This window comes from Sinocyclocheilus rhinocerous, unplaced genomic scaffold (genome assembly GCF_001515625.1).
Source record: "Sinocyclocheilus rhinocerous isolate Xijiao unplaced genomic scaffold, SAMN03320098_v1.1 scaffold438, whole genome shotgun sequence".
NCBI lineage: Eukaryota > Metazoa > Chordata > Actinopteri > Cypriniformes > Cyprinidae > Sinocyclocheilus > Sinocyclocheilus rhinocerous.
In genome coordinates, this window is record NW_015634015.1 from 221434 (window position 1) to 234634 (window position 13201).

General features: G+C 38.1%; 3 protein-coding genes across 3 annotated transcripts in view; 2 read left to right on the forward strand and 1 right to left on the reverse strand.

The window, feature by feature from the left end:
* Positions 1–1919, reverse strand: part of LOC107745054 (SNARE-associated protein Snapin-like) — a 16026-nt gene extending 14107 nt beyond the window's left edge. Inside the window, exons 1-2 of the mRNA XM_016558882.1 lie at positions 1756–1919; positions 1425–1471 (exon numbers count right to left, since the gene is read on the reverse strand). Coding sequence (XP_016414368.1) covers positions 1425–1471; positions 1756–1871 — 163 coding nt within the window. The 5' untranslated portion in view covers positions 1872–1919. The remainder of the gene's footprint in view (positions 1–1424; positions 1472–1755) is intronic.
* Positions 1920–4700: 2781 nt separating this feature from the next.
* Positions 4701–9181, forward strand: LOC107745049 (chromatin target of PRMT1 protein-like). The gene is made up of 4 exons (XM_016558879.1): positions 4701–4793; positions 4958–5135; positions 6326–6460; positions 8392–9181. Exons 1-4 carry the CDS (start codon positions 4701–4703, stop codon positions 8589–8591), a joined length of 606 nt encoding a protein of 201 aa, XP_016414365.1. The 3' UTR covers positions 8592–9181.
* Positions 9182–10700: 1519 nt separating this feature from the next.
* The window catches only part of LOC107745050 (uncharacterized protein KIAA0895-like), a 12655-nt gene continuing 10154 nt past the window's right edge, over positions 10701–13201 (forward strand). The window contains exon 1 of the mRNA XM_016558880.1: positions 10701–10944. Within this exon, the coding sequence (XP_016414366.1) occupies positions 10917–10944 (28 nt within the window). The 5' untranslated portion in view covers positions 10701–10916. The remainder of the gene's footprint in view (positions 10945–13201) is intronic.

Consider the following 13201-nt stretch of genomic DNA (forward strand, 5'->3'; position numbering starts at 1 on the left):
ATATATATATATATATAAGACATACACCATATTATTTGTGAATCTATTGCTCCGATACTTTCAAATGATTGTCTTATGAATCGTCTGTGTAAGTTCGTGTCCCTTTTTTTGGAATGCAGGGGGGAAAGGGGAGGTGTCCTGAGGTCATGCCCATGTCACGAGTGTATATCTGCCATCCTTCTGCTGGACAGGGAGCTCTAAAATTGTCTCTTTTGTTGATCGGATTTAGCAATTTATGTGTTAAATGGTCAGGGGTATCACGCATCTGGTCCTTGAAAGCCCGTAAAACAAAGATAGTTTTGTATCCTAGTTTGAGTTAGGGTTTAAGCACTGTCTTTTAGGTGAGTCTCTTGAGAGATACGCTAAATGGGACAGGAACTGCTTCAACCCTTCACTGACCCTGCATGAGTTTTACGACCGCAGCTGGTTGCATAGGGGTGCCTCAGTTTGTCTCAATGGAATGTGATTGTTTCATGTGTGACTCAATAGTGTAAGTGGGTCCGTTCAAAGACAGAGATCCTACAGTTACTTCTGATTAATTCCCATAAAATAACATTAAATGTGCTTTTGATCCTTACAACAACAAATGCATTATTAACTATAGTGTTAATAACTATGATGTTATAATTATTTAATTGCATAGCTAAACCATTTTCAACAGTCAAACATCACGTTTCAAGGCTCAAACTGAAATTATTGAATTTTGTATCAGTTTCTTGAATAGGATTTTTCATTCCTGTATTGTCTTACATGAGAAACATTTAATCCAAGCATGTCAAAATACTTTTGGAACTTTAAGAAGACTTCAGGGGCAAAATATACATATTTTGTGTTTCATATATACTAGTCAACATTTGAAGTGGATAAAAACCTTTCATCAAAGTTGTCCTAAAACCAAAACAATGCGTTCTTGTCTTAGGACAACTTTGATTAACTTTTTTGTTCCACTTGAAATGTTGACTACTGTAGATGCTTGATTGGTATGATTGTGATTTCGATATTATTACTATGGCATGTCATTTTCCAATTTAGCAGACATCAACAAATATTCCATGTCACAAATATTTACAGAATATACATGTGTCTGTCAGATGTTTTACAATTAAATGTTTAATTTGGCATGTGATGGCTCACACAATTAAAGAATATTATAAGTTGTGAATATTATGACAATTTCACTCAGAATCTCCTTGAGCATTTAGTTATTGTGCAAATTGTCCTCACTATTTTGCAGACAGGTGCCACAGCACGTGCAATCTGCTAAATCGAAAAGAAATTCAACCCTGGTGTGTGAACTAGGATTTACTAATTGCCCAGAGGTCTGAACTTAACTTGCCGTTTTGAGAAAAATAAATCTCATTCAAGAATTAAGCCAAAGGGATTGAGAAAAACTGTAAAGGCATAATCACCTCAGACCAACTTACCAGATGCCAAATTATCAATGTGTTCCCTAAGTTCCACTTGGCTTTCTCTGTGAAGACAAATTTACAGTATATAAACGATATAGCTAGCTGTACATATTTATGCACGCTTTGAAATCCATGACTATGCACCATATCTCAAACGCAAACATGGTGCGATACTGCGAAAATGTAAGAAACAAATAAACGAACTGCAATTGTTTTGCATGGTACAGCATCCCTGACTCGGTCACAAGACCTGTCATGTTGACAGCCATTAGCATGTTAGCACACACAACTAATCGTTTTGAATTAAACATTTATCGGGTCTAAAAAAAAAATAAAAATACACTACCTGACTGAGTGCACATGTAAGTCAAGCTGCTGTACAGCGGGACTCATGAGATCCAGCAAACCCTCCGCGAGAGCATCTTTCCCTGATGGGGTTTCCACCACTGCTAGCGCTGCCATCTTTACTGAGCTCTGATCTGACAGCGCTAGTCAGGGTTGCCAGGTTTTCGAAACAAAACCAGCCTAATCCACTCAGTGTTGCCAATTTAGCAATTTTGTTGCTAATTTAGCAACTTTTCAGACTACCCTAGCAACTTTTTCTTCCAAAAGCACCTAGCAACTGTCAGACGCCATCTTTATCTCAACCGTCACGGAATGGAACGCACAGGATTGTGGGATATCAAAGGCAGCGAAGGATACATCGATGCTACCTTCAAAATTGGATCAGAAGAAGGTACCGGAGACAGGAAGTGAAGCAGAATTTGGATTAGGCCGTGCCTTGATGCCTTCCTGCCTCCGAAAGCAGCATTTTAGAGCTTTCAGATGCAGCCATAATCTATTATAGATCAGTGGCCCAATTGCTTTTGGAGGGGGGTACCCCAGTAAAAATCACGTTCCAGGGGGTAAAATACACGTTTTTTGGCGGGGTTCCCCTGGTACAATTCGCATTCCAGGAGCTAAATATCACTGGGGTCAACCCGCGGCAACAGTGTTAAAGTAGCCCAATTCCGCGGGAAAACCGCGGACTTGGCAACAATGGCGCTAGTCACTGCGTCTTTACAGATATTACAACACAGCGCAAGTACAATATGGAATCATTTTTGTGTCTTTATTGTTCAATCAAACATTCTATGTTTGAGAGTAAAACTAATTTTGTAATTAAAAAATAAAAGATTGCAAAAAAAAAAAAGTCTTCTTAAGGCTCAAAAATAAAGAAATTGATAACAAAATTATTTGCAGTGAGAATAAATCTTAGAAAATCGATGTGCGATGATTTGTAAATCAGCGAATCTCCAAATGTGCGAACTTCTGCGTCACACATATGGCTGTGTTCAAATACAATAGTAGCCTAATGCTAGCGGATTGCTTACTACCTGCGACGCAGTATACATTGTATGTGAAACTAGCACATGAAACAGCATGTAATGATGAACAGTATACATAAAGCAGACTGTAGAAATAGTGTGCAACTGGCATGAAATTTCAAGCAGTGAAAAGTAGTGACACAGTTTAGAAAGAAAACTATGTACAAATTAAAAACAATGTAAAAAAATGTCGATTTAAATAAATGGATAATAAAAAGTAAAAGAATAAGAATAAATAATTAAAAGATTAAATAAATAAACAAACATACATCAACAGTACATTTGTGAGTAAAAACGTGATAATGTAATGTAATAGAATCTAAATATTTTCAACATAATTATAATGTTAATTTTTCACAGCATAGATTTGGGATTTATACATGAAAATGTATACAGTGGCTGTCTTTTAAATTTCAGAATAAGGATCCTTGCATGAAGATGATCATTTGAGGGTCTGTGGCATAGCCTATTACCTTTTTGGGTCATTCTACAGAAATGTCCACTTTTGTTATGGCAAGATGTCTTAAAATGTATTTCTTTTGCTAACATTTAAACTTAGACCACATAATTAGATTATCTTTTGACTTTATGAATAGGCTATACATAAATGACAGCTTAATGATTTGTTTATCTTTTTTGTGCATTTATTTACCCATAAGGAAGGTGTAACAGTAACACCAGTTACAATTTTCATGAAAAATGCATTTGGGTCATTCCGTGTCAACTCAACCAGAGGTCCCCGGCTCAAACTGAACGATGTAGGGCTTTCAGAATGAAGACTCCAAAAGAAAAGTTTATTAAGAACTAGAATCTAAAACCATATTATCTTTAATACTTCTTGAGTTGCAGGCAGGCAAACTTTGGAAAAAGAATATATATGACACTCAGACAGGTATGTTCAATGCAGTTGTTCTGACAGAAGGACCCACATTTGGTTTTTGACCACTGAAAATGTGTACAATTTAATGATTTACTCCTGTAGCCATATTGAAATTCCAATATCTCTGGAACCGAACAATATAGGGCCTTAAAAATGAAGATGCCAAAGGGGAAGTTTGTTAAGACCCAATATCTAAAAGGGCATTAGGATATCTTTAATATTTTTTTAGTTACAGGCCTGCAAACTTTGGAGAAAAAAACTTGAAAAGTGCTCGAGCAAAATCAAAAATGTGGACCTCTGGTTGAGTTGACACGGAATTACCCATTTTACAAAATGTCTGCTGCAAGGTATCAAACCACATGTTTTCAACCATGGTATACTCACTAAATTAAGTAGTTTAATCCATTTGTATTCTAGTTTTTTTACAATTCCCTAACAATAAAGTAGGTCATACCAGTGACTTCCACTAAAAGCTTCATATGAAATCATGAGATAAATGAGAAAATTTCTGATAACTGAAAAGAGACAGTGGACTTAACATGGGCCTTCTTCATATATCTTCAGGAAATCGGAAGAAGGAAGTCTAGTGATGTCAACAGTGTGATTTCTATTTCAAAATAAACTATTTTTGTTAAACGGTAGCACCAGTGACACAACTGCAGGGGACCACAACTTTCATTATATATTTTATAATATTTATTCAGCATTTAGTTTTTTTTTATGTCATTTACATCATATATTTGATAGTTATGAATACATTGTTGTAGCTATTTTAAATTGTAGAAAAACCTGTTTTGGATATCAAAATAAAGCACTTTTTTCTCTGTACATGGCTGTGGGGACGAGTAGTTTTGTGGTGCTTGGAATTCTATATAATTAATTAAAAAACAGATATTGCCACATTGATGGCTCAAGGAGGTGTAATTGTTCAAATAACATAGGGTTTCATTTTAAAGTATAAAGAAATTGTAACTCTAAACATTTGCAAACAGTTTACATGGTAATTTAATGTTGGTTAACAATGCTGTTACCTTTATGACAATAATGGTAAGACTTCACAATCTGAAGTCACAAAACTGCAGGCTTGCAGTTCAGATCTGGTTTAATTCTGGTCTGAAACGTACGCTTTTTGGATGGGTAAAACAAAGTTGTTGTTTTTTTCATGTTGCATATCGTGTTTCATTATTTTGTAATGCATTACAGATATGTTCCGAAAGTCATTTCATGCTGGCTTTATAAGTTAGGCATACCACATTTAAAGTCAGCCCAGAGAAACGATCCTTCATATCACCCACCTGTAGAGCCTAAAACAGCGACTTGGGAAGAGCAACATCCAGGCCAGGCTGGGTCGGCCCATCGGCTCGCTGATGCCGGGAGGCGGCAGAGGACGAGGCTTTCCTGGAGGATTGCGTGGAGCTGGACGAGGACTGCGGGGAAGAGCGAGAGGCGGTGGCATGAGAGGAGCACTCTCTCTAAGAGGTGACTGTCTTTTCATCCCACGGCTGTTTGTGCTACTTCTCAGACCACTGTCCTGCATTTACTATTTTAATTCATACAAAGCTGCATTCCCTCTATTTATACACAAACACAGGTTCTAATTATGTGGCTTTATTTAATTTTTGTATTTTGTATTGTGTACTACTGTATTGTTTTTCTAATGTAAAATCTTTGTTTGCCATGAAATAGCCTGTGAAGCTGATGTGGCAATAAACTTAAATCAGGTCCAAGTCTAATTATGTGCTGCTGCAGTTTTAAATCTGAGGAAGAGATAATTGCGTGTATTTCAGTATAAAGCAAGTCCTTCCTTTGCTGAAAGTGCATTGTCAGCTTCTTAACATTTCAAAAGAAGTCTGTGCTTCATTTGGAGTTGTCAATCACTGCAGTACAGCTGATGCTTTACAGTGTTACACTGTTCATCTGAGGTTTCACACCTACCCTCTAAACTTCACGATGTGCTGATTGGTCTAAGCTGTCGTTTTATGGCTGTTAAGAGACCCCTGGTGTATTACAAGACTTGTAGTTCCTGCACCTGTTGTGCAGCCTCAGGGTGATAACAGAAAGAGACAGCTGAGGCCTGCCTTACTTTTCCTTCAAGGAGTGTAGTTGATCAATAGGATAGTTCACCCCAAATTGTAAATTGTCATGTTGTTCCAAATCTTTTTGACTTAATTTGGTGGTACACAAACGAATATATTTTGAAAAAGTTTAGTAGCCAATGAGTTTTGGTTCCCATTGCCTTCCATTGTATGGACCCAAAAATAGTTGAAGGCAGTGGGAACTGAAACCAAAACATTCTTCAAAATATCACCTTTTACAGAAGAAAGTCAGTCATACAGGTTTAAAATGACATGAGACTAAGTAAATGGTATAATTTTTATTATCCCTTTAAGGGAGATCATTTTTGCAGCTGAAATAAAAATAGAGTATCCACTTGTAATTTTGACTCATTGCCGCTCTTGAATTATCTTCAGTTATTGAGAGAAGTTAACAGTAAAAGACATGGCATTGTCCTGTGTAGTAAAACAATGAGATTCTTAGTTTTGGTGTTATAATGCATGCAGCTAGCTTGGTAACGCAAGAATGCCACATTTTTGCAAGTACTCCCTTATGCATTCTGGAGATAGTTTTCACATTCATTTTCCTGTGGTGAAATGACTTTTATCTGTTAGGTCCAGGTCCGATGAGAGGTAGGGGTGGTCCTGGACGTATCGGTCTCCGTCGAGGCATGCGTTATCGCGGAGGAGCCGCAGGACGAGGTGCTCTGGGTGGCCGAGGAGCAGCACGTGGAGCACCTGGAGGAAGAGGTGAGAAATACTAGGGCTGGGCGATATGGCCAAAAAAAAAATAAAAAATCTATCGGTATTTTTTTGACTGGTATAGGATATGCTATCCATTATGTGCAAAAAAATAAAGGGGCTAAAATCACATTACATTCTAATATTGTGACATTACAACCAAAAATAATGCTTTTTAAAGCAGAAGTTCAATTCACTAAACTAAAAATGAAAGTAAATAAACACAGGAGCACAGAATAATTGCATTATATTTTGATTACCCCATTACTGCTATCTGCTATTATAAAATACATTTACTTGTAGGTTTAAAACTCGACATATGACACAATTATTGCGCTTCGGCTGCTTGGTGCGCTCGTTCACTGAAGGTTGTGAAGTCTAGTGGAGAATCGCATGCAGACGGCTCCTGACAGCAATTTAATTTTAAATATTTCCATGATTGTCTAACGTTTACAGATGGAGACTACACCTGTGAAATGTAAGTTATGTATCGATGAGAACCGTACATCTCAAACGCATTAAACAGCGTGAGTAGCAGACATGAGTCTGTCAGAGCATCTGATGGGGCGAGCCGCTTTAAACTATGCGTGTTAACTATATCTTACCATTTATTTTCAAGTCCTTTATACAAAGCATGTCTCATGTTTAGGACAAACTGGATTATGCACTTTACCCGCAGCAGCTTACTCTGTCCTCCGCGATTATTCAGATGGGCTTGTATCAAACTACTGTATATCGATATAAACAGTATTGCCATATTGCTTATAAAAAAAATATATCGATATATGGTACAAACTCGATATGCCGCACAGCCCTAAGAAATACCACCACCTCTTTCAATGAGACTTGAAAATTAAAAAAATGCAGTCTTCTGCCAGTTAGTGTTTTCTGTTTTGTTCTTGAGTGCTTACAGCAGGGGTCACCAAACTCTGTCCTGGAGGGCCGGTGTCCTGCAGAGTTTAGCTCCAACCCTAATCAAACACACCTGTACCAGCTAATCAAGGTCTTACGAGGTATACTTGAATCTTCCAGGCAGGTGTATTGAGGCAAGTTGGAGCTAAACTCTGCAGAACACCGGCCCTCCAGGAAAGAGTTTGCTGACCCCTGGCTTAAAGGATAAGTCCATTTCCAGAATAAAAATTTCCTGATAATTTACTGACCCCCATGTCATCCAAGATGTTCATGTCTGTCTTTCTTCAGTCGCAAAGTATTGAAGCTTTTTGAGGAAAACATTCCAGGATTTTTTTCCATGTAGTGGACTTCAAAGGTGGCCAACGATTTCAAGGTCAAAATGCAGCTTCAAAGGGCTCTACATGATCCCAGCTGAGGAATAAGGGCCTTATCTAGTGAAACGATCTGTCATTTTCTGAAAAATAATATTTATACAATTTTTAAACACAAATGCTGGTCTTGCACTAACTCTGTGATGTGCATCCGTGTCGTCACACATTATGTAATCATGTTGGAAAGGTCACACACGGTTAGTTCTTCATCTTTGTACTTCGATTTTTTTTTTTTGCATGTTTGCTTTCTAAACACTGGGTCGGTACTTCCACTTATACGTCATGTGTGACTGTTCCAACATCACGTAATGAAGACGCGCATCGCAGAGCTAATGCTAGCCAAGCATTTGTGGTAAAAAAAAGTGTATAAATATATTTTTTTAAACAAAATGACTGATTGTTTCACTAGATAAGGCCCTCATTCCTCGGCTGGGATCGTGTAGAGCCCTTTGAAGCTGCATTTTTTACCTTGAAATCGTTGGCCACCTTTGAAGTCCACTACATGGAAAAAAAATCCTGGAATGTTTTCCTCAAAAAACGTCATTTCTTTGCGAATGAGGAAAGACAGACATGAACATCTTGGATGACATGGGGGTGAGTACATTATCCTTTAAATGTTTGTCTCTGAACATTAAAGTCTATGATTGTCTCTCTTAGGCCGCGGGGGTCTGAGAGGTCGTGGAGGGTTTGCAGGAAGGGGTCGTGGACGCGGCAGAGGCCGAGGAGCAGGCCGTCCCGTCGTCACACGAGAGCAGCTGGACAACCAGCTTGATGCTTACATGTCCAAGACCAAGGGCCATCTGGATGCCGAGCTGGATGCGTATATGGCCCAGGCAGACCCTGAGAGCATGGAGTAACCACAGCCGAGCTGAGAGAGAGAGACAGCAGCTCCCCAAAGATCTGCAGATTATAGACTGATTGACAAGATACACATTGAGTACCATTAAAGCTGTTGCTCTTGGACACTCCCTGAGAAGACATTTTAAACTTGAAGGTTGTACAAAGTTATGTATCATCCCCGTTATCTTCAAAGATTTGTGAGTCGCCACTCGCGTTTTCTAAACTGAACTCTGTATCATCATAAAAGCCTCACCACAGATCTAAAACACAAGTCCTCTTAGAAAACTTTTTGGCAGTGAAGGAAAAAAAACTTTTCAATTGAGCTATATTAATAGAGATTGCGTTTGTTTTCTGGCTGAAGTTCAGAAAATGGCCCAATGTATGAGGAACTGTGAACTCTTACCAGGTACATTTGATCATCTGGTGTTAAAATGTGGTTTATATAGATGAACAGATGTTAATTACCGTAATGTTCTACAAATTAAACTTACCTTTTATTACTGTATTTTTATTATGTTTTAAAGTAGAACTTTTATTCAGTATACACAATCTAGATTTGTCTATTTTTTTGTGTTTTTTTTTTGCTTCAAATAAATCTTGGCCATAAGACTCGTGTGCTTCCTTAACGATATTATCACCGCTAACTTTCTAGACATTTAATGAATTTTTTCTTCTTTCTTTCGTCTTACAAGCTTCAAATGTTCAGTATCTCCACAAGAGGGAGGTATAAAGCTGTCTGTGTGTAGTACTGTGGGGTTTTATTCTTCAAAGCATAATTTAGATGGGAATAATTAAATGTTTCTGGGGTGTATGAATGTGTACAATGAGAACTGCAATATTTGTACTTTGCTGGTCCGAATGGCTAACTCTGTTCTATGGTCTATGAATATCACAGGAATTAGATTAAATATTGTTTCAGTATATTTCACAATACACAGGAGGGTTGTAATATCAAAAACATGAAATCAGAGGCTAAAGTGTTTAAAAGAAAAGAAGATCGTTAAATCGAGATCATGAGGCCCTGATGGCTTAGAAATAAGTAATTAAAATAAATTACAAATACATTTAAGACATGCAGTATGAAAAAATGTAAAAAAAAATTTAAACGCTTTACATATTCGGTCTTATGTTTAAAGCATTCATAAACGATTGTCAGAGCTGTGTAGATTACTTACAAATCCGTTGCTGATTCCAAATTACATGAGAAAAATTGAAGTTAGTAACGTAAACCATTAGGCTATATTACACATTTTAGGTAATATAGTCAAGACTACGCTCTGATTACTTTTAGATTAATTTTAACATGACTCGTTATATCACATCGATTTAAATAGGATAGTCTTGTACAGTGTTGGGGAAAGTTACTTTTAAAAGTAATGCATTACAATATTGCGTTACTCCATAAAAAAGTAACTAATTACGTTACTTAGTTACTTTTTATGGAAAGTAATGTGTTATGTTACTTTTGCATTACTTTTTAAATCTGGACAGGGCTTGCTTGTTTGTTTTTAAAATAAAAAAGTTATATTTTTGGCAAATATAAAAGCCTTTTCACACCAAAAGTGAAATGAATAAGCCGCAGGCTGAAGGAAATGTAAATAATCGTAATGTGTTCATCACTAGTTGATGCAATCTTGACACACTTCTTAAACCTGAAATTATTTTTATAAATCAGTGGTTAAATGCTGTGTAGCCGCCTGACTAGTGACTGGTCTCTGTGTGAGTGTCCACAAAACTGGAAGACTTTCTGAGTGTATCTATAAGCGGCAGGCTATTTTAGAAAGGAACATTTAAAAGATGAAAAAGGGGAACTAGGGAGAATCAATAAATTATGAATAATGTATTGCTATTGTGTGAATAACATGTAGCCTAATCAATAAAAAAGTAACTAGTCTGATCACGATACATTTTTTTAATGTAATTTAATGTAATTACAATTACTTAATTTTTGGAATCGGATTACCTAATTCAGATGACATGTCATCAATTACTACCCAGCCAGCACTGTTAATAGTAAAGTAAGTTAAATGCATAGAAATATTTACCGTGTGAAATGTATTCGCAAACAAATCGAAACGGAACTGACGTTTGGGGGGTGACATTGACGGCGCACCATGGCAACGCGCTTATGCTCTCGCTTCAGACTCCGGACAGAAGAGATTGAGCGCGCTCGGACCCTACAAGCGGAGATTTGCACACTACAGCGTTACTCTGCGCTGGACATATGCAAGATATTATAACCGCATTACTGAGTATTTGTCGTGTTGTTTGTGCGCTTCATTGTTTTGTATAAACACATTTGCTTCACGGGGAAAAGGCTGAGGCTGCGCAGCACAAGCGAGATGATGCTTGAATCCATTGAAGTTACAGGTGAGTCTGTTAGTATATGATGTTACAACACAGTGTTCTTCAGTGGATTGCATAGATATATAATGACCTACTGCTTTAGGGAATTGAAGTGGACGTTAAATCAAAACGAGATTTCTTATTATTAACTGCAGAGACTTTGAAAGGAACTGATTTCATACATTCGATTCCACCAAAATTAGGCTACTGCGGCACTACTTAATTACAAAAATGGCTCCAGAAAGTAAAACGAGTTCACTTTTGTCGTGTCGAATGCGTTGACATACGTTTTTAGTGTTTCCAAGTCTACTTTATGCATGCTACATCATCCAATGAAGCCCTAAGATCTTAACATAGGCAGACAGTTGTATGTGCTTCTTCACTAGTTTGGCTCTGTGATGCTGAGGCTGTGGCTCTTCTACATCAGTGCACCTGTCAGAGCTGTTCTCTATGATAAGGCCTGGGATCATTTCGCAGAGGCACGTGGACTAGTGCTGCCATTGTGTGCCACATGACATAACACTGATACAGTAAATGCATCCTTATTCTATCCTCCTGAGATGATGTAATAAATACATTACAGTACATTTATTCATTTAGCAGATGCCTATCCAAAGTGACGAATGTGGAACAGACTGGGATTACGAAAGCCTGCAGGATCATTGAATGCATAGCATGATTGTCAAGCAGTTACCTGTCATGCTGAATGGGGAATATTATTTGTTCCTTAATAGGATTAGCCTGGTTTGTGAAGTCAAATCACTAGACAGTGAAAGAGCTGCTTACAGCGTGCTGCATTTCACTGTGCTGTTCGGATCTGTTTCTCGTCTTTTGTTGGATTCAAGGTTAAGTAGGCGAAGGAGATTTTGTTTCCAGGGAAATGGGGACACAACACTGAATTGACAATTACGGGGCTGGTCTCAAGTTTAGGACCAGCAGTATTTCCTTTACTTGAAATTCCACCTGGTGCTCTCTGTTATCCCATCCTAATATATTTTGATATTGTCATGACAAAAGGGTGTTGTTAGTTGTAGTACTCAAGACCGAACTCCAGAGTTTAAGACCATATTTTTATTGTCTTTGTCTTGTCATGGACTTTGGACTTAAAGGGATAGTTCACCCAAAAATGAAAATTCTGTCATTAATTACCCTCATGTCGTTTCAAACCCGTAAGACCTTCGTTCAGCGAAGTGTTTACGTCCAGCGGATATTCTCCAAAATGGTGCTAGGGTGACGCGGAGGAGACGAATTGTTGAATAAAGTCTTTTTTTTTTCTTTTGCACACAAAACGTATTCTCGTAGCTTCGTAAAATTACAGTTGATCCCCTGATGTCACATGGATTATTTTACTGATCTACCTGCTACGTATCTGGACTTGGGAACATTTCAGTTGCATTGCTGTCTATGGGAGGGTCAGAGAGCTCTCAGATTCCATCAAAAATATCTTAATTTGTGTTCCGAAGATGAACGAAGGTCTTACGGGTTTGAAACAACATGAGGGTGAGTAATTAATGACAGAATTTTCATTTTTGGGTGAACTAACCCTTTAACCTTATTCTGGTCTCTGACTTCACACGGATGAGACCCTTTATGATCTTGAACTTGACTCGGAAGCCACCCTCTACTGGACTCTGACTTGAATCGGACACAACCTCCTTCTGGTCTTGGACTTGACTTGAAGTAAACTTGACATAAAGTGACCCTCTTCTGGTTTGAGAAATGACACGACTTGATTTGCAATGGATTTGACTTGAAGCGACCTTCTTCTGGTCTCAGATTTGACTTGAAGGAACCCTCTTTTGGTTTTGAACTTGACTCGGGCATGACCCTTTTCTGGTCTGAGAAATGACGCAACCTGATTTGCGATAGACTTGACTTGAAGTCCCATTCTTCTGGTCTCAGACTTGACTCGGGTGTGACCCTCTTCGGGTCTTAGAAATGACGTGACTAGACTTGCGATGGACTTGACTTGAAGCGACCTTCTTCTGGTCTCGGATTTGACTTGAAGCGACACTCTTTTGGTCTCAGACTTGACCCTCTTCTGGTTTGAGAAATGACGCGACTTGATTTGCGATGGACTTGACTTGAAGCGACCCTCTTTTGGTCTCAGACTTGACTTGAAGCGACCCTCTTTTGGTCTCAGACTTGACTTGAAGCGACCCTCTTTTGGTCTCAGACTTGACTTGAAGCGACCCTCTTTTGGTCTCAGACTTGACTTGAAGCGACCCTCTTTTGGTCTCAGACTTGACTTGAAGCGACCCTCTTTTGGTCTCAGACTTGA

What these genes read in the sequence shown, in the direction of transcription:
- LOC107745049 (XM_016558879.1), top strand. Translation starts at nt 4,701, where the DNA reads ATGGTAAGACTTCACAATCTGAAGTCACAAAACTGCAGGCTTGCAGTT. An exon ending in AACGTACGCTTTTTGGATGG is followed by an intron (nt 4,794 to 4,957) that starts GTAAAACAAAGT and finishes ACCCACCTGTAG; the next exon opens with AGCCTAAAACAGCGACTTGG. An exon ending in TGGAGCACCTGGAGGAAGAG is followed by an intron (nt 6,461 to 8,391) that starts GTGAGAAATACT and finishes TGTCTCTCTTAG; the next exon opens with GCCGCGGGGGTCTGAGAGGT.